At 58.6% G+C, this 20235-nt stretch overlaps 1 protein-coding gene across 1 annotated transcript in view; it reads right to left on the minus strand.

The window, feature by feature from the left end:
* UNC13A (unc-13 homolog A) overlaps positions 1-20235 on the minus strand; it is a 114912-nt gene that overhangs the window by 58115 nt on the left and 36562 nt on the right. The window contains exons 11-20 of the mRNA XM_075903263.1: positions 19435-19959; positions 12918-13011; positions 10890-10939; positions 7733-7811; positions 4238-4243; positions 3595-3666; positions 2854-3073; positions 2409-2636; positions 1623-1764; positions 218-387 (exon numbers count right to left, since the gene is read on the minus strand). Coding sequence (XP_075759378.1) covers positions 218-387; positions 1623-1764; positions 2409-2636; positions 2854-3073; positions 3595-3666; positions 4238-4243; positions 7733-7811; positions 10890-10939; positions 12918-13011; positions 19435-19959 — 1586 coding nt within the window. The remainder of the gene's footprint in view (positions 1-217; positions 388-1622; positions 1765-2408; positions 2637-2853; positions 3074-3594; positions 3667-4237; positions 4244-7732; positions 7812-10889; positions 10940-12917; positions 13012-19434; positions 19960-20235) is intronic.

Raw genomic sequence — 20235 nt, forward strand, 5'->3', positions numbered from 1 at the left:
GTTGGAGTGGGGCGGGGCTTAGGAGAAAGGGGTGGAGTGGGGCTGGGCTTGGGAGGAAGGGATTGGAGTGGGGGTGGGGCTTAGGAGGAAGACTTGGAATGGGGGAGGGGCTTAGGAAGAAAGGGTAGAGTGGGGGCGGAGCCAAAGGTGGGCACCCCTTAGCACCTTTGAACGTTGGTGCTTGTGCTGCATAGGGCCGGGCGGGGGAGTGAATTACCCAGGTTGTACCAGACATCCATCTCCCCGCTCAGCGTCCGGACCTCTATGATCGTCTGGCCTAGGAAGTCGTCGGACTCTCTCTTAAAGCGCTGCTTGACTCGCGACTTTATATCGTCATCTTCGTCCCAGACCCGCACCTTGATCCGGTCGGAGGAGTTATGGCATTCACTGGGGGTGGGGGAGGACAGAGAAATTCCCAAGGCCAAGACATGATCCAGGTTAGCCTCCAGGAATGGTGGATTCCTAGCGAAGACACCCCCCTTCCCGATCCCCCAGCAAAACCCGGACATTGAACTGGGAGCTCCCTCAAACCCTCGCAGTCCTGGAACAGGCTCCTGGAGCACTGGGGGTGGGGAACGGCCCCGACCGGCATCCTGAGCCTGCAGTTCCCTCCCGCTGGCAGACAGCACCATGCTGAGGCTCTTGTTAATTCCCACAGGGCCCACGCTCCTCTCGAGTCCCATTTGAGCCCTGCGGGTTCTTGGCGCTCGCCGCTGAGCTGGGAAAAGAGGATCTGTGTCTGCGCGCGCTCCCACCAGTACCCCTGTGCTGCACGCAGAGGCGCCACTCGGGGCTTGTCCACACAGCGAAGCCCCACGACGGGCCCTGCCAGCTGACTCAGGCTAGCCCAAGTGTCCAGACAGTGGGCCCCTCCCACCTTGCAGGGACAGAGCCTGGCTCCTGCCTGAGCCTAACATCTACACAGCAATGAAACCGCCCCGGGCCCAAGCCCGGAGCCCAGTCCCCAAGCAGGTGTCTAGCTGCTGTGCAGACATATCCCCAATCCAGAGCCAAGTCTACAGCTCGCTTCCTTCCCTAGCAGCCAGGCCCTGCTGGGATTGGCAAGCTACACAGTGTGATGTAGTGGGGGTACTTGCTGGGCTGTGGTGACCCCTGCTGTCTGGAGCAAGACCCAGCAGGGAAAACCTCACTAGGCCAAGGTAATGCCAAACTTGTTGAACCAGTGGCCAGACACCCCCCATGGAGAGGAACAAAGGAAGGTGGATGCTGCCCTGGTTGGGGGGCAGGGCTGGAAGTTAGTTGTTGGTTGCTGGCTGTCTGTGAGGATGGAGGAGACAGCCTAGGGAGAGGAGCTGGAGTTTAGGGGCCCAGTCTCCCCCATCTCAAGGGGGCCTGAGGCATCCTAGCCCAGCTCTGTGACCAGACTACATCTGTGCTGTGCTGTATCCTGGAGAGGCAATAAACTTCCTCTATTCCACCGGCTGGTGCGGTCTGTTTGTGCCATTTCGGGGTGCAGGAGACGGGGGACCCCAACGCGCCGTCACACACAGCAGCCAGGCAGACGGCTCCAAGGACTGACCAAACCTGATAGCGAGTGACTGAGGAGGAGCAGGGCAGCCCGGGGAGGCGAGGGGCGGGGCTGGGAGTAGGATGTAACTTACAAGTGGAAATTCTCCTCCCAGACCGGATTTAGATTCCCATAGATCGTTTTAGTCCTTTTCTTCGTCTTCCCAACCTGGACAGTAACATACGGGTCACTGGAACCTGTCTTATCCTTTGCCTGCAGGCCCTGGGCACAGACAACTATAACACAACACACACACATCCCACGCACACAGAGGCACACGGCACCACGCACCAGCCAGCCCCACAGAGACGCAAGACACACAACGGAGAGAACAGACAAAACGAGGGATCAGTGGCAGAAACAGAACAAATGGGCAACATGTGATTTGCCTGACTTGGCTTGGGATTCATGGCAAGGGTGAGGCCGGGGCATCTGGCTGGCTGGTGCCGGCTCTAATGGGGATTCACTTCCTTTCCCCAAAAGCTGGGCTCATGACGGAGGCTCCCAACAGGAGGAGAGCCCTGAGCTCTTGGCAGTGGAATATCTACCCCTCGGTGCACAGCAGGGGCAAGTCTGGGCTGCAGAGATCGGCACGCAGCCCTGGGGGCAGAGAGCCTTGTTAACTCCAATGCCGTGTCCTTAGCTAAGTGCTCCGTATGCCCTACAGCAGTAAAGCCGAGATGTGCTCCCTGGCCTGCCGTCAGGAGGTGGCATTGGGTGTCCTTGCAGTGGCACTGAGAGGTGCCAGCCCCAGCGCCATCCCAGTGTGACGGGGACATCCAGAGATCTCCAGGGGCACATGGGTTCTACTCTCACCCCCTCTCTGCCTGGGGCGCACGTCCAGCGCTGGCTGGGCACATGGGGCTGGCCTGGCGCCTACCTGTGATGCTGATCTTGGCAGACCATTTGGAGGTGCCATCCAGCACGCTCTGCTTCACAGCCTTCATCTGCTGGGTGTGAGTCGCCTTCAAGACGGCGAAGATCTCTTGGATCAGCTCAAAGATCTCAGGCTTGTTCCGCTCCCGGATCTTCATGCGGTCCTTCAGCACCATGATGATGTTCTGGGTCCGGTCCTCTGCCCCGTGCTTGGAGCTCTTCTCGGCCGCTCCTGGGTGCAAGGAAGAGGGGAAGTTCTGGGACAGCCTGCCTTTGGAGAGCACTCAGGCAGGGCCGGCATTGGAGTTAACGGGGGTGTAAGTCCCCCCACGGGGTTGGCGAGGCATCGAAGGCATGCAGAAGGGCTGGGATTGGTACACATCGGGTCAGTCGACACCCCTCCCGAATACTCTCCAAAGCGAGAAGAGAGAGAGGCTGCACCCCCTTACTCTGGAGGCAGTCTGCGTTGAGCAGGTCTTGGCACTTTTCGTGGCACTTGACCCCGCACTCGGTGCAGCGCATGCCCTGCCGGGCGATGCCCCACAGCAGGCCCTCGCACTCGTAGCAGTAGGTGGGGGTGGTGGCAGTCCACACCTCGAAGTTGTGGGGAGTCGTGGAGGAGATGGGGTAGATTAAGGCTTGAAGGGTCTTCTTGTAAACATGGTTTTTCTAAGTGAAGAAGTGGGGAAGAAAAGGCTCAGGCCACGGAGAGTCTCATCTGAGTGGGGGGGGCGGGGTTGCTCCCAGACAGCGAAAGACCCCAGGACACGGGGCTCCATCCCTCCAGCCCTGGGCATGCTGACCTTCCCTTGCCACCGAGGTGCGGCCAGCTCTGGGCTGGAACGCAGCCGCTGCTTAACAGCACACAGCAACAGGTTGGGCAATGAATGCAACAGCCTTGCTTGGGATTAGCCTGGTTCATACTTCCACTGGGATATCTGTCACCACCACAAGCAGGCCAGTTATGTTTGCCCCCTCTGCGAGAAGCCACCTCTCATGGCACAGAGCCCGTGGTGACCACCCTGGACTCAAGAACAAGCAATCTCCCTGCAGCACCCATCTCTTCCTTGGCAGGCTCCCGTCCCATGGCCGACCCACCCGACCCTGCTTTGCCCGTGCAGTGTGACAGGCGCGGTGCCCAGACGGAGCCCCCAGCAGCAGTGTTAGAGCTGCCAAAGGGTCACACTTACTAGCTCTTCATTGTTTAAGGTGCTTGATGCTAGTGCTGACGTGATCCCTGCTTTCCTGGACTGGACCAACGACTGATGGAGTAAAACAGAATCAAACAGCTGTATCAGCAGGGAGGAGTCACAGCCAGCCCCACCCCCTCTCTGGTGGACTTTTAACAGCAAAGGTCACCAGGCCAAAATACCCAGCGCCTCAGTGTGGTGGAAACAGCTGGATCTCCAGAGCCATGACACAGGCGTCCCCGCCCCGGCCGCAGGGCCAAAGAGCCACGGGGCGGCATGGACTTTGGGAGCTGCCAATCCTTCCAGCCTGGAGACCTCATCTTTGACAACGGGCAAGCTCCTCAAAGCCGGGTGTACTACCTCTGCCCGACGTCCATGCCAAGTGGTCTCAGAGGGCCCGGTTCACCAGCCCACGCTGGCCTCAGTTTTCATCCCCATTCATACAACTCTGGGTTGGATCAACGGGGGAGAGCTACTGACCTCCAGATCCTCCCCCTCCCCGAATCTACGCTTCTCGGCCGCCCCCGCCACACCACGTGACAGCTGTTCCTCAGCCTGCTCATTCTAGCAAAGCCCCAGCTATTCCCTGCAAGAAACAGGCCAACGGCGGAAAATGGGGTGTGAGAAACAAGGCAGGACTTACCATAGCCTGCGAGGGAGCCCAGAGCCAGAGGGATGGAAAGCAAAAGACAGTAACATCAGCCACTGAAACAGGGAGGGCAGGTCCTACTCCTTCCTCTCTGTCCTAGGGAGTCGGCGGGTGAATGGACAGCACCAAACTCCACCCGCTTCTGGGCCATCTCTGTTCCTTGCCCCACTCGGCCAGCTGTGGGAACCGGCTGCATCTCCTCCGGACTGCCCTCTGGACCTCAGGTGTTGCATGGACCCCGCCCCTCCCCCAGGGCCAGAGCAGGCAGGTGTGGAACTGACCGAGGCCAGGCGGGGCCTCTCTGCCACACCTGTGGGGCCACAGCACATGCTTCCCTCCGAGGAGGGAGGACGCCTGCTCCACCTTTCCCCATCTGCACACAGCAGCTGGCAGGCCCAGCTTGCTTCCCGGGCGGGCAGGGCTGATTCCAGCCCCCTGGGGCCGGGGCTGCAGGGATCACCCAAGGAAAGGAGCCCGGCTGCTACAGAGATAAAACTGTCCATGACGGGTGGGGCTAAAGTGCACCCCAGTGCAGCGAGCCCCCAGGGGATCCTCCCTGCTGTCCATACCCCTGTACCCAATACAGCCCAGTGCATCATCCACAAAGACCCCTCCCTTCACCCCCCTCCGCCCAACCCAGCATCCCCCATCACCCCACGGAGAGACAAACAACACTCAGTGCAGGGCATCAGCGCGGCGTGCCAGGGCCGGAGCAGCACGTGGGCACCACGCGGACAAGGCAGCGAAGGAACAAGGCGAGGCAGCTTGGGCGGAGAGAAACACGAGGGCCACAGAATCCCCGGGGTGCAGCCCAAAGCACAGCCCCGGCCAACGGATTCAAGAGGGGGAGGGGAGGGGGAAGGGGAAGCCAAGGGGGAGCCGAGGTGAGAAGGCAGCAAGGGGTCCGGTTTCAAATTTTGTCCTTTGTTCGCAGTGAAAATAACGCCAAGCGGGCTGAGGAGAGGCGTGCGGTCTGCCCTGCGGGGAGGTTGACGGGCTTTGGGTAAGACCCGGCCCTGTGAATTACAGCACTGCGGGTTGCGGGTACAGTCTGTGACTTAGGGGGGCGTGTTGGTCAGAGCAGTGAATGACAGGAGGGTACCGGCTGTAACCCTTTACGGGGCACCGACAGGCGTGCGTGAGGGCACAAGCACGTTGTGTGTTGCACTGTATGACTGGGATGGCAAATGCTCGCTTGCTGCAGGCGGACAGCGAGTCGGAGTTATGGGCTGTGCTCCAGAAGGGGCCTTATGCATTGTGACTTCTGGGTGTCTTGAATGCAGCAGAACATGCAGTGACCTGTAGGAATGCGCTGGGGATGCCGGCTATGTGCTGGGAACGAGGGGAATGCACTGGGGGGGGTGCCGTGTGCCCGCTGGGAACAAGGGGAATGCGCCGGGGGGGGGGGTGCCGTGTGCCCGCTGGGAACAAGGGGAATGCACCGGGGGGGGGGGGGGTGCCGTGTGCCCGCTGGGAACAAGGGGAATGCGCCGGGGGGGGGTGCCGTGTGCCTGCTGGGAACGAGGGGAATGCGCCGGCGGGGGGGTGCCGTGTGCCCGCTGGGAACAAGGGGAATGCGCCGGGGGGGGGGAGGTGCCGTGTGCCTGCTGGGAACGAGGGAAAGGTGCCGGGAGGGGGGGGGTGGTGCCGTGTGCCTGCTGGGAACGAGGGGAATGCGCCGGGGGTCTGTGTACCTGCTGGAACGACGGCACTGCCCTTGTGAAGGAATCTGGGAACAAAACTGGAAACCAAACGCTACCACAGACGGACTCGGACTGATGCCCCATGTTGGACAAGGCCCTAGAGCCTCTGTTAAGGAGACAGCGTGCCCTTTGAACAGTGACCGTCGCGGCGCTCCCTGCCCTGGCAGAACATGACACCAGCAGAGGGAGGTCCTGTCAGGCTGGAAGCGGCCTGGGGAGGTCGCCTAGGCCAGCCCTTCACACGGAGCCAGGACCTAGACTGTCCCTGACAGCATCCCCCTGCCGCCCTTGGTCGCCTGTCCCAGCCCTGCACTAGCACAGTCGGAAAGTTTCCCCCAACATCTAAGCTAACACTCCCCGGCTGCGAACGAAGCCAACTCCTGCCTGCCCCGAGCTCGCCGGCCTCTCTCTAGCAGCGCCGTTACGGATCTAAGGCCGCTGTGGTGCCCCCCCGCCCGAAGCTGCCCCCGGGGAGCGCCCGCTGCAGAGCTGTACAGGGATGAGCAGGGAATCCGGGAACAGAGGTAAGTCCAGGCCGTGACGCCTGAGCCAAGCCACTTCGCTCCCCAGCTTTCGCTCAGCGCAGACTCAGGATTTCTCCTGCCTTCTCCATGTCTTGGGTCTCCCGAGCGCCCCCCCTTGCTCAGACACCGTCTGGGGCTATTCTCCCGGACGTGCGAGAGGCGAGGCCCCCGCGCTGCTGAACGGCCCCTCCTGCGGGCGGGCTGCAGAGGAGAGGCGAGTATCTGAATGAGCTGGGGACGAAACCCGGCCCCACGGGGGCTGGGCTACTCTCCTCCCAGCCCGCCGAGATGGGCTGCATGGGCAGGTGGGCCTGGCGGGCAGCACAGGAGCTGCCTGCTCACTCCACGCTCAGAGGACGGGGCTTGAAGGAGCCTGTGCCGACCACGTGGCCAGGGAGTGACTCTGCGTGGCGACATGGCTGTGATGCCGGCACGCCCACGCTGCCAGGAACCAGGCCTGCACCGGAGCCTGCCTGCAGGCAGCTGCCCTGTAGCGGCTGCCTGGCTGGGCGAAGACGCAGCAGGCCGGCTCTTAAGCCCAGCGGTTCGGTGGCTGCTCCATGCCTTGAACCCAGCTCTGCTCATGGTTTGACCTGAGCCTTGTCTCACCCTAGGTAACCCGCTCCCAACCCTCGGCTCCAGCCTCTGACCCCAGCTCTGATTCTGGGCTCTGAATCCTGGCGACCGACTTCCGCACTAACCACTGATCCTGACTCCTGCCCCCCACTACTAGGCATGACGGCCCTGTGCCCCCCCTCCATGCCCTGTGCTCCAGATGTCTCTCTGCTGGAGGCAGCCTGCTGGGCCTTGGCGGAGGTTTGGGGCCAGGTCGGGCCGGTGATGCAAAGGGCGCTCTCTCTTTAACCCGGAAGACCACGAGCTCACCAGATCGCTGACTAGTGGGAGGGATTTGCGTCCAGGCTTAATGTCAGGCATGCTGTCAATGCAACGCAGAAACTTTACCGCCGCTCCCCTGCGGTAGCAGCCAGCCAGCCAGCCCCCCAGAAAAGAGAACAGAAACACAGCTGTGTTAACCAGAGCGAGCGAGGCCAGCAGGCAAAGAGCGCCAGAGCCGGATGAAAGGAGGAGGCGCCACTGACGTGCGAGAGGGGAGGCCGCTACTGATGCTAAGAGAGGCCCCCTCCTTGGAGTGGCAGCCCCACAGCCCTGTGAGTAACCCAGCATGGGCCAGCTCCCCGGCAGACTCCAGCAGGGCACAGCAGACAAGCCAGGGAAGCCAGCGGCGTTAGGAGGGGCCTCACCAAATCGCTAACTAGGGGGATTGGCTTTCTCTTTCGTATGTCGGGCATGCTGTCAATAATGATCAAACCACCGCCAGGCCTGGAAGAGAGACAAGAGTCAGTGGGGACGGGCAATGAAGGGAGACCACTCGAGACACCCACGTGCACACACAGAGGGCCCTGTGCGCTGCCCGCCAGCGGCCAGTGATCCCGGGTTGCATGCCAGGGTGAGGCAACATCTCCCCACTGGGCAGCGGAGATGTTCACTGACTGCAGTAGCCGCTGCCCTACCTGGGTCCCTGCTCTGCAGGAGGGACAGGTGATGGGTCACGGTAGTGGTGGGCCCATAGGCCCTAGGTGGCCCACACCTTGCCCCAAGCCGCCTTCAAGCCACAGAGTTGAAGGCCAGAAGGGACTGACATTTGGATCAACATCCCCTAGGCCACAGGCCCAGATCTGCCCCTGCACTAAACCCATCAGCTGTGCCTGTTCCTGCCCAGCCTGCCTAAATCCACCCTGCAGTGTAGGTGGGCTGGTCCCCGGGAGGTCTGCCTTTGTGGGTCCAGAGGGGACTGGAGCAGGGTCTGAAACTGCAGATGAGCCCAGAGTCTCTCCTGTGCAGCTCCCTTTCCCCTACCACAGAGACCTGCAGGCCACAGCCAGGAGAGGCCACCAGAAAGCAGAGACCACAAGGGGAGTGATGTGGGGAGGGGCTGTGCACGGAGACCACACACACTGGCTGGGGAAAGAAAGAACAAAAACCTGACGTGCAGCACGTGGCAGCCTTTTGTCAGTGCTGAGTCCTGGAATTTTGCTCCCATGCTGGTTTCATAGAATCCTAGAGCTGGGAGAGATCTCAGGAGGTCGGCAAGTCCAGCCCCCTGCCCAAGGCAGGACCAATCCAACTGGAAACGCTGCGCACCGAGGCTGCCTCTGGGGGTTCTGAGGCAGCAGCAGCATTTTGCCCACCTTCCCCAGAAGGGAATAATGAAGCAGGATGCCTGTGAAGGATCTTGCCCCCCTTCTCTCGAAGGCTCGTACAGCACAATCTCCTTTTCTGCTACAGCAGCTGTAGCTAGTTTGTGCAGAAAGTTTTCCCAGGCTGTGTCTACACTGCAGGTTATTTTTGGGAAAAGGTACACAAATCGCAATGTGCGCACCTTTTTCCGATTCTTTCCACGGAAAAGGCTTTTCCCACATTTGGCCCGTCTACACGGAAAACATCCTCTTTCGGAATCTCCCTTATTCCTCCTAAAATGAGGAATACAGGGCTTCCGAAAGCGCGCGCCGGCTTTTTTGGAAACTGATCCCAAAAAGTGGACGAGTTCTCTGGAATACCCCGGAAAAAGTCTGTATTGTAGACACAGCCGCACTGAAAATCTCCTAGGTTTGTTGGAAGCAAAACGATTCCGGGTTCATTCAGACTGTCTCTCTTTCCCGTCCCCGATGCCAGACAGGGTGTTTCTGTCCAAGTGGCGCTCCGAATCGAACGGCAAAGGGGCTCTCCGGACTCAAAAGGCTGCTTTGGTTTGGCTTTTGTGTCTAAAGCCCGAGAAAACATTTCACATTGCGGCGTCATTTCAAAATGCAAATGTACCTCTTGCCCCAAAAGGGCCTTTTGTTCTGGGCCGGTGGAAGGTTTGCCAGGCCAGGCAATGGCCAGAAGGGGAAATGAAAAGACTCGTTTTGGTTTGAAACGTCAGTTAGAATCTTGACATTTCCCAGGGAAACCTGGTTGGTTTTCTGACCAACTCCAGTAGCTGCTTAGGCCAGGCCAGGAGCTCCAGTGACCCTGTGCCAGCGCCCTGGCAGCACAGGCTGGCATCCAGCGAGAACCCCAGGTCTGCCCATGTTTGGCAGCTTCAATACCAAAGGCCCTTGCCCTCCATCACTGCTGAGACACGAGTTTTCTCAGGGATGGGGCAGGTGCAGGCTTCTCTGACCCTTTAATTCTGGGTCTCTCCACACAGACCCAGTGATCAGAGCCCCCTGTATCCATCACGGAGGAAGTGGGGCTCACACACCTTCCTGACTCTTGGGGGACAGCTGGCAGCTTGGCCTCATGCCCGCCTTCTCCTGGGTACATCTACACTAGCCTCCTAGATCGATCTAGAGAGGCTAATGAGGGCAACCAGAATTGCAAATCAAGCCTGGGATTTAAATATCCTGCGCTTGATTTGCATGTTCCCAGCTGGTCGCCATTTTAGAAATTGACTAGCCCGAAGTAACTGCCTGCGTCTATACGCAGCAGTGAAACGGGATTCCAGAATAAAGCCCCTAAATCGAATTAGGTGGTAAACCTCATTCCACGAGGAATACCACCTAATTAGATTGAGGGCTTTATTCCAGAATCCCGTTTCACTGCCACGTGTAGACGCAGGCAGCTACCTCGGGTTAGTCAGTATCTAAAATGGCGACCGGCCGGGAACATGCAAATCAAGAGCGGGATATTTAAATCCCAGGCTTGATTTGCAATTCCAGTCGCCCTCGTTAGCCTCCCTAGATCGATCTAGGGGGCTAGTGTAGACGTTCCCTGATGGGCATTTTGCCCACTAGAGGGTACACAGAGATGCCGCCGCCGCTTCATCTCAGCCAGCCCCAGGTGGAGTCAGCTGCCTCTTCCCCCACGAAGTCTGACAAGCGGGGCCCTTTGAGAGAGGCCTGGGAGCCGGGACTGTGACATGCCACGGGGAAGTGACCGAACGTGGCACGTCCAGAGAGCAAAGGGCATAACACGGATTGATGCGTGGCACAGCCTGGGCACTGAGAGCGCAGAAGGGGGGTGGGAACCTGCAGGTGACATCAGGACACGTTTGCTCTTTTCTCTTCTCCCTCGGCCTGTTCCCACCCGGTTCTTTCCAGTGAAGTGGAGCGGTTTGCGGGCTCGCATCCTGGGTGGGTGCTGCCAGGGGCCAACAGAGCCGCACCACCCTCCCTTTGCAGTCACTGAGCCGCGCCCATTGGAACGGCCAGCTCTGAAGAACAGTCTGGTTGTGGCTGTCATGGGCTGGGGAGACGTCTCATTCCATAGCTCACCTGGCCCCGTGGCTCTGCTCCATAAGGCTCACGTATCCCACCCCAGCCCCAAGGAACATCAGCACCCCCCACCTCCCAACAACAGGCTCAAGTTTGGCAGTTGCCGGGGGCTGGAAGGTTTCCGGGTTGCCAGGTTACTCACCCGCCTTTAAACCACAGCGACTTCGCTTCGCCAGATCCTTCCCCACGGGCCTGTAGGACAAACAGAGGGTCAGCGCTGCCTCCTGGCCATGCAGCTCGCATGGGCAGCAGCAGATTTACTGGGGCTTTGCTGTGTTGAAGAACAGTGTCCGGAGGCACATGGGGAGCACTGAACAGCATAACTCCCTATTGCGGGCATGGGGGGTTCAAACGAGTTAGGGGTTTCCAATGCCCTGGGAAGAATGGAAATCGGAGAGTTCTGTGCAAACTCACGGCTGCATTTAACCCAGGCAAGCAGGAGGAACAAAGGCCCCAGCATTCTGGCCCAGCTGGATTCTAGCAAGCAGCTCTGTAGCCCGGCCCTTTGAGAAAGCCGACGAACCCTTTGTTGGTAGCACGTAAACCAGGGAGGCCACATGCTTGAGAGACCAGGGAGCAAATTTGAACTGATCAGCACATGTGACTGCTCTGCCCCTTCCAGAGCTGCGCTGGAAGACGCTGGATGGGACAGCAGCGGTGGGAGGCTGAGTCTCTCTGGGAGTGTGCAGAGACCAGACATCCAGGGAGGATTTTGCTCTCCAATTGATTTTTTCACTTGCCGATTGGGATAAAGAGCTGGGGTAGCAGCAGAGCCTGGGGGAGAACAGAGGGGTGAGCGTGCGCACACACACACACACACACACACACTCAGAGCAGGAGGGGCACAGATCCGGGTTCAATCAAACATGCTTACCTGCGTGCGTGCCACCGCCCTCCCCCATGAGAAGGGGAGATGCGGCCACAAGGGCCATGGTGGTGAACAACTGAAAAGAGAAGCAGCAGGGGGGATCGACCCCCCGGGAGGGGGCGAATCCGGAGCCAAAAGAAAAAGAAAAGATGGAGGATGGAGTCTAAAAACAGAACAAAAAATGGTCAACTCAATAAAAGCGACAGGGGAGGGGAAGCCATGTGCACAGAGCAACGCCTGCACGAAGCAGACACATGCGGGTGGGTGGCCCGCTGCAGCACGCTGCACTCTCCCCTTGCCCGGGGCTAGGGACACGCCACGGGCAGCCGACCCAAGCGAGCCTGGAGCCCGTGAGTGCAACGCCAGCCGGAGGGCAGGGCAGTGAAGGGGGGCCCACGTTTCAGGAGAAACCCAAGCCCAGCGAGGACTCTGGCCCGCGCTCAGCCCGCGAGCTCCAAAGCCCACGGGGCACTGTCGTCTCTTAGCCCCGCCCACTGGACTCAGGCCAGTTCGGGGAGGCTGGCCCGGCCCACCTGGCATTCTGGAGATGGACCCTGACGTCCCAGTTGAGCCAACTTGCCCTGACGTCGCGGGGAGGACGCAGCTCTTCAGTGCACCGCTGGGCAGGGCCAAGGGCGGGGCAGGTGCATGTGGTGATACAGGGAGACTCACCTAGCTCTGCCCAAAGCCCTTCCCCCAATTCCTCCCCTCATTACTTTGGCAAACCGTCTCCAAAACCCCAGGGCTAGGCACTGGCTGCCTGTTACTGGCTCTGCAGCTGGGACTGGGAGCAAATGCAGGAACTGCAGGTTTTGGTCAGATGAAAGCTCCTGCCATTCCCCATGATCGGTGCTGCAAGGAGCCCCTGGGCCATGCTGTGAGGCACAGCCAGGATGGACAGGAGTGATCCCCAACCTCTGTTTGTCCGGAGGTGCGTGAAGGGGTGGGGTATCGTGAGGATTTCCTCTTGTGTTCCCTCCCTCTGGGGCATCTGGTCTTGGCCGCTGTCGGCAGACAGGATACTGGGCTGGACGGCCCTGTGGTCTGAGCCAGTCTGGCCATTCTTATGCTGTCCGTCATGAGCAAACAGGAGAAGCTGGGGGGCTTTCACCCCTCAGCTGGGACCCACCAGGCTGCACAAGGCCAACCCTTTGCTAACCGCCCCGGCTCCACGAGTCATCTCCCATCCGATTCCACACCAGGGCTCCTCCAGCTAGGCAGGGAAAGGCGTCAGGCCGTCTTGCTTATGGCCTCTTTGAACAGGCCCCCGCCAGCTGGTGGGAGCAGGAGGGGGGCACTCACCTCGTGCAGCTGCATGCAAACCTTGTTGAACGCTCTTAGCCAGTTGGCCTTGGCTCGGGACTTGGCATCCTGGACCTCCACAGCCTCCCTCTCCCTGAAATGGGCAGACAGAGCAGGCCTTGAGTGGGGCCTCACTCAGGGAGCATGGGGGAAGGTGTTCAGACCCAGCTGGAGGATGGCACAGAGACAAGCTCACAAGGACAGCCATGCCTGTGACTTTCCTACAGAGCCTGTGTGCGTGTGTGCGTGCGTATGTGTGTGTGTGTCAGTCTATTTGGCCGCCTGCCTTACTTTTTGTTTCAGGAAGGGATTCTCAGTCTTCCTGGAATTAGCTAAACAATCCTGAAATGGCAACATGCCTTTGTCTATCCCAAATAGCCTCTGATTTTTTGCTTTGTCTTCCAGGGCATAACCAGGGAGGAATGAGATGAGGAAGTAGATGGGGGAGGCAAACTGGCCAGCAGTGATCATGAGATGGTCAATTTCAGGATCCTGACCAAAGGAAGAAAGGAGAGTAACAAATTACACACCCTGGACTTCACAAAAGCAGCCTGTGACTCCCTCAGAGAACTGATGGGCAGGATCCCCTGAGATGCTAACATGAGGGGGAAAGGAGCCCAGGAGAGCTGGCTGTGTTTTAAAGAAGCCTTAGTGAAGGCGCAGAAACAAACCATCTCAATGCACAATAAGAAAAGCAAATATGGCCGGTGACCAGCTTGGCTTAGCAGTGAAATCCTTGGTGAGCTAAAACACAAAAAGGAAGCTGACAAGCAGTGGAAACGTGGACAGATGGCTAGGGAGAGGTATAAATCTATTGCTCAAGCATGCAGGAGAGTTATCAGGAAGGTAAAAGTGCAATTGGAACTGCAGCTAGCAAGGGATGTGAAGGGCAACAAGAAAGGTTTCTACAGGCATGTTAGCAATGAGAGGGTGATCGGAGGGTGTGGGGGGGGGGACCCTTACTGGAAGAGGGGGGTAATCTACGCTGTGTCTAGACTACATCCCTCTGTCGGCTGAAGGATGTAAATGAGGCACTTTGAAAGTGCAAATGAAGTGGAGATTTAATATCCTGCGCTTCATTTGCATAATCGCGTCATGGCGCTCTTTCGAAAAAAGCGCCATTTCAGAAGTAAAACCGTGGTCTAGATGCGGTTCTTTCGAAAATGGCAGGCTTTTTTGAAAGATCCCGTAATCCATGAGGCCAGATTTAATGCGTCCGAGGGCGCTGCGGGAATTGGCAAATGTCATTGCAGAGCCTTTGGCCACTGTCTTTGAAAACTCATGGAGATCGGGAGAGATCCCGGATGACTGGAAAAAGGCAAATGTAGGGCCCATCTTTAAAAAAGGGAAGAAAGACAATCCAGGGAATTACAGACCAGTCAGCCTCACCTCAGTCCCTGAGAAAAATCATGGAGGGGATCCTCAAGGAATCCATTTTGAAGCACTTGGAAGAGGGGAAAGTGATCAGGAATAGTCAACATGGATTCACAAAGGGCAAGTCGTGCCTGACCAACCTGACTGCCTTCAATGAGGAGGTAACTGGCTTTGTGGATATGGTGGACATGATATACCTTGACTTCAGCAAAGCTTTTGATACGGTCTCCCACGCAGTTCTTGCCAGCAAGTTAAGGAAGTATGGGTTGGATAAATGGACTGTAAGATGGATAGAAAGCTGGCTAGACTGTCGGGGCCCAATGGGTGGAGATCAACAGCTCGGTGTCTGGTTGGCAATTGGTTTCAAGTGGGGTGTGTGACGTAGTGGGGGTACCTGGCTGGTTTCTACGCTGCTGGCTCTGGGGTAACCCCCACTGGCTGCAGTTGGTACCGCGGCCCAGAAGGACAGGCCATGAGTCATTATGCAAAGAAGGTCTCAACCTGTCTGACCAGTCACCCCCCATGGAGAGGAACAAAGGGAGGTGGAATGGGGCCCTGGCTGGGGGCAGGGCTGGAAGAGGAGAGTTAGTTTCTGTCTGGAAAGCAGGGGAGAAGGAGCTGGGGAGGGGGGCTGGGACTCCCCTATCTCAAGGGGGCACTGAGGCCTCTTAGCCCCAGTTCCTGTAACCAGATTACATCTGTGCTGTGCTGTATCCTGGCGAAGCAATAAACTACCTCCATTCTACTGGCTGGTGGAGTCTGTTCATGCCATTTGGGGGTGCAGGAGACGGGGGACCCCAACGCGTCGTCACACGGGTGCCCCAAGGATCGGTTCTAGGGCTGGTTTTATTCAACATCTTTATTAATGACCTGGATGAAGGGATGGATTGCACCCTCAGCAAGTTCACAGATGACACTAAAATGGGGGAGTGGTAGATAAGTTGGAAGGAAGGGATAGAGTCCAGAGTGACCTGGACAGATTGGAGGATTGGGCCAAAATAAATCTGATGAGGTTCAACAAGGACAAGTGCAGAGTCCTGCCCTTGAGATGGAAGAATCCCAAGCATTGGTACAGGCCGGGGACCGACTGGCTAAGCAGCAGTTCTGCAGAAAAGGACCTGGGGATTGCAGTAGATGAGAAGCTGCATATGAATCAACAGGGCGCCCTTATAGCCAAGAAGGCTAATGGCATATTAGGGGGCATTAGGAGGAGCATTTCCAGGAGATCTAGAGAAGTGATTATTCCCCTTATTTGGCTCTGGTGAGGCCACATCTGGAGTATTGTGTCCAGTTCTCGGCCCCCCACTACAGAAAGGATGTGGACACATTGGAGAGGGTCCAGCGGAGGGCAACCAAAATGATGAGGGTGCAGGAGCACATGACTTATAAAAAGAGGTTGAGGGATTTGGGTTTGTTTAGTCTGCAGAAGAAGAGTGAGGGGGGATTTGAAAGCAGCCTTCAGCTTCCTGAAGGGGGTTCCAAAGAGGATGGCGAGAGGCTGTTCTCAGTGGGGGCAGAACGAGGAGCAATGGGGTCTCAAGTTGCAGTGGGGGAGGTCTAAGTTGGATATTAGGAAAAACTATTTCCCTAGGAGGGAGGGAAGCGCTGGGCTGGGTTCCCTAGGGAGGGGGTGGAATCTCCATCCCTAGAGGTTTTTACATCCCGGCTTCATAAAGCCCTGGCTGGGATGATTGAGTTGGGGTTGGTCCTGCCTTAATGGACTCGATGCCTCCTGAGGTCTCTTCCAGCCCTAGGAGTCATTCTGTGAGGGCATGGGCCTGCTACATACACAGTCTATGGGAAGGCTAAGAGGGAGTGGCTTCCTTGCTAAGGAAGAAAGGAGTGGAGTTTGATGGGATGTGCTAAGCCGTTAATGCAGAAGAGCGAGGTGCATAAGGAGGGGAAGTGAGCTGGCTGCAAACCTGAGGCAAAGCTGGGAACAGAACCTGGCAGACCTGACCGCCAGTCTCACGCTTCAATGTGGTAAGTGAACAGTGCCTCAGGGGAAGAGCTGGAGAAGTAACTCCTAGTGGCAAGTAGCTGTAGTAGGCTGTTATAATCTCTGACGAGCACCCTCACTGGCCAGAGATGTTGAGCGCCCAACACACACAGAATCATAGAGTCAGAATCCTAGAGCTGGAAGAGACCTCAGGAGTCATCAAGTCCAGCCCCCTGCCCAAGGCAGGACCAATCCCAACTAACTTTATGAGGACAATCTGAAATTCCTCAATCCTTCTTCATTTTAATTGCAAGCTCCCTGTGTGCTCCTTTTAATCAGAGCTTCAGTCTAGCATTTAAACAAAGTAAGAAACCCAAGAAAGACGTCTGTGGCTGCATCCTCTCCATTCTGGAGTGACGGCTCACTCAGCCAGAGAAAAGCAGATGTGCTCCATACCAAACGCAGAGGCTGACATCCCTGAATTAGTCACCTCACACCAGGGAAGCAGCCATCATGTTTTTTCAACTCTGCAAATCAGGAGGGTATGGAGGGGCTTTCAGATGCAGCCTGGAAAGATGAAGGCCCTCCAGGAAGTTTTCTTCCTGCTGTAATACCTGTGGGGACGCTCAGGGAACAGACTGGTGCCTCTTCAGAGTCCCCAGGGCTCTGGTTCAGTCAACACAAGAGCCGCACAAGGGTTGACACGATTCCAGTCTAGTGAATTCAATCCTACACTGGTCCGAAACGCTGGGTACATGCCTGTGCGGAAGGCAGGCTACAGGTTGCTCGCACCAGCAAAGCACCTGGAAGGGGGCTAGTGCCTTAAAGTTACACAGGAGGTGAAAACAGAGATTTACAAACAAATGAACAGGCCAAAAACGGGCTGAAAGTGAGATCCTCCACCTGGAGTCAGGATTTGGGCCTTCCCCCTCCCATGGGAGGGACATGATATGGGGGGCAAATTGGCCCCTTTGCATTCCAGCCAAAGGGGGCTTTCCCCTCCCTGGCTGGCCTCTCAGTGCCTCCCTGCGGGCTCAGGAACGCCTGGGCCAGCAGCTGAGCAGACCCTCCTTTCCAAGCCTCCAGGAGATGCAAACTGGAGCCAGATGAACCGTTTCGCCTGGGATTTCCACAAGGGCTGGCAACGTAAGGGACAGAGCTGAGCCCACGTCAGAACAGGGAACGTTCACACGCCAGCCCAGGGTGCATTCTGGGCCTGTGCCCTGCCGCAGGGAGGGCCGGTGTCAGGAACACCTGTGCCGTGGATGAAATGAGCTATGGAGTTTCTTTCCACCTGGCTCTGATGGGGGTTAAGGACTCTGTAACGGCACTTAAAGGAAAGCCGGCCAAACCCCAGAGACATTCCCCTCCCAACACAGCTGGCTGCAAGCACACGTGTAGGCTCTGCTGCTGAGCACAGGCAGCCTCTTCTGCTTGTGTGAACTTTTCATAGTTTTGTATGACTAGTGTGCCTCAGTTTCCCCTCGGTGTATGGCTGACAAAGTGGGGGGAAGGGTTGTTTATTCTTTGCAGAGACCCAGAGATACAGGTGTAATGGACGCTCAGCTGCCAGGGGACAGAGGACAGTCCCAGAAGGCAATGGCCACTCAGCACACCTGGGTGGCCCAATGCCTGGGGAAGCCAGCCAGGTGTCACCAGCTTCTGGACTGGCAGTAAAGAGGGGGTCAGAGGGCTCTGGACTGACCCCGATGGACTTTGCTGTCACTTTCCATTCTCTATGGCAACTAAGGACGTTGTGATCAGGACGGAATAAACACGCCTGGCGTCACAAGAGTCAGGAAGTTGGGGTGCATGGCCCCTTTGGGGGGTGCATGTTTCCCCAGGTGTCCAGGTCAGGTGGACTCGTCGAGGGGCTCTCACGGCATGACTCAGGGTTGCCGAAGGCTCCGGGGTTCAGTCCCACAGGCTGTGAAGACCAGGGGCTTACTTAGTGGGAGGGTGATCCTCAGGGGGCTGACCTGCCTGGGACAGTTTCAGGCAGTTTCAGAGCTGCAGATCTGTGGACCCAGGCCAGTCACTGCTTCTAGCTCACTGCTGGCCTGCCCAGGTGCCCAGAGAGGTGGCAGAGCGGACCCAGGCTGAGCGCCAAGTGCTCGGGGGCTGGCTCTGCTGGGCTTTCCTCCTGCACCCTTCCTGTGGGCGCTGGCACCAGGTCAGCTCGGGGAACAGGCGGGGCAGTGCACCCGGGGCCAGCAGCATGTCTGGCCCCACTCAGAGCAGCTCTGGGTGACCGGGTGGTAAAACCATCGTCAGCCTGGGATCCGGGCACCACCCAGCAGCTTCTGGCTCCTAGGGACAGGCTCTGGGGCTTGATCCAGCAGCCATGGCATAGACGGAGAGGATCCATTGGCACCAGTGACAGGGGTTTGGGGCCCCAGCTCTGGTTCAGACCATCACTCAGGGCCCCGATTCCAGGCCGACAGCCCAATTGCCATGCGGTGGGGGGCACCGAGCACGTTTATGGCAGGCTCCCCCATGGGCTGTGTAGCAGTGGGCCACCGGGCCCAAGCAGCTCATGTCCCCACTGCTAGCATGCCAGCTCCTCACGGGTCGCTAGCATGCTGGCCCCACGGGTCGCTAGCGTGCCGGCCCCTCAGGACGCTAGCATGCCAGTCCCACGGGTCGCTAGCATGCTGGCCTCACGGGTCGCTAGCATGCCAGCCCCACAGGACGCTAGCATGCCAGTCCCACGGGTCGCTAGCATGCCAGTCCCATGGGTTGTTAGCATGCCAGCCCCACAGAACGCTAGTGTGCAGGCCCCATGGGTTGTTAGCGTGCCAGCCCCACAGAACGCTAGCGTGCAGGCCCCATGGGTTGTTAGCGTGCCAGCCCCACAGAACGCTAGCGTGCAGGCCCCACGGGTCACTAGCGTGCTGGCCCCATGGTGCGGTGTCATACACCCCACACGCTGTTACTGCCAGTTACACTGTGACTGCCCAGGAATAGCAGGTGCCTAGGATGAGGCACAGAGGAGAGTCCCTAGCCCTGCAGACACGGCACATGCCGTCACAGCCCCTGGCTCTACGTGCCAGCTCCCTTAGCTAGCGCAGGTCACGGCACGGCTCCCCCCAGCCAGGCCCAGCTACTGGGCCCCAGGGTGGGTGGGTGCCTTAGACAGCCTGGAGACCCTGCAGGAGAAAAGATGAAATCCCAGGATCCCTTCCTCCCTCGCCCCCTCCTCACCCCTCTGCTGGCTTAGGGGTCTCCGGCTCCAGCTCCGGCTCTCTCTCTGGGACCCGGGGCTCCTCCACGGCCAGCTTTTCTTGGGGGCTCTCCGGGATTTCCTCGGGGACATAAGCTGCCTTTTCCTCCTTCCTCTCCTGCTGCTTCTGCGTTTGCACCTGCTGCACCTGCGGTGGGGGCACTTGCTGCTTGGCGGGCTGCACCGGGTGGGGCTCGCGCTCCGGGGGCTTGGCCTCGCCCGCGTCCTGCTCCCGCGCCACCTCGGCCTTGCCCGGGCCATAGTCCTGCTCGTTCTCGCTGTAGTCCTCGTCCTCTTCCTCGGGGTAGAAGTCGTCGTCCTCCTCCCAGCGGGGCGAGTCGTTGCGGTAGCTGACGGAGCTGTGGCAGGAGTGGTAGGAGTCACGGTCCCGCTCGTCGAGCTCCGAGCCCCGCAGGCTCTCGTTCTCGGGGTCGAAGTCGTCGCTCAGCTGGGAGCTGCCTTGGCTCAGCTCCCCAGACGAGGCGTAGCGGCTGCTCCCGGTGGGGCTGCGTGGGGCGAGGGGGGAGTGGAGGGAAGAGGACGGAAGAGGCTTAAAATGGACTTTCGGGGCCGAGGCAGCTCCCTGTGCAGCCAGCTGTATCCCCCGGCAGCTCTGGTGCCCTGCCCCAGGCTCCTGCTGCCGGGCAGCACCGCTGAAGGGAACATGCCAAGATGGGCGCACTGGTGTCCACCCACAGCTTGGGCATGTGATGAGGCGGCCACAGGGGCAGGGAAGGGGACCCACCTCCGCTTTGCACCCCTGCTCCTCAGCCCCAGGTGCC

Source organism: Pelodiscus sinensis, chromosome 19 (genome assembly GCF_049634645.1).
Source record: "Pelodiscus sinensis isolate JC-2024 chromosome 19, ASM4963464v1, whole genome shotgun sequence".
NCBI lineage: Eukaryota > Metazoa > Chordata > Testudines > Trionychidae > Pelodiscus > Pelodiscus sinensis.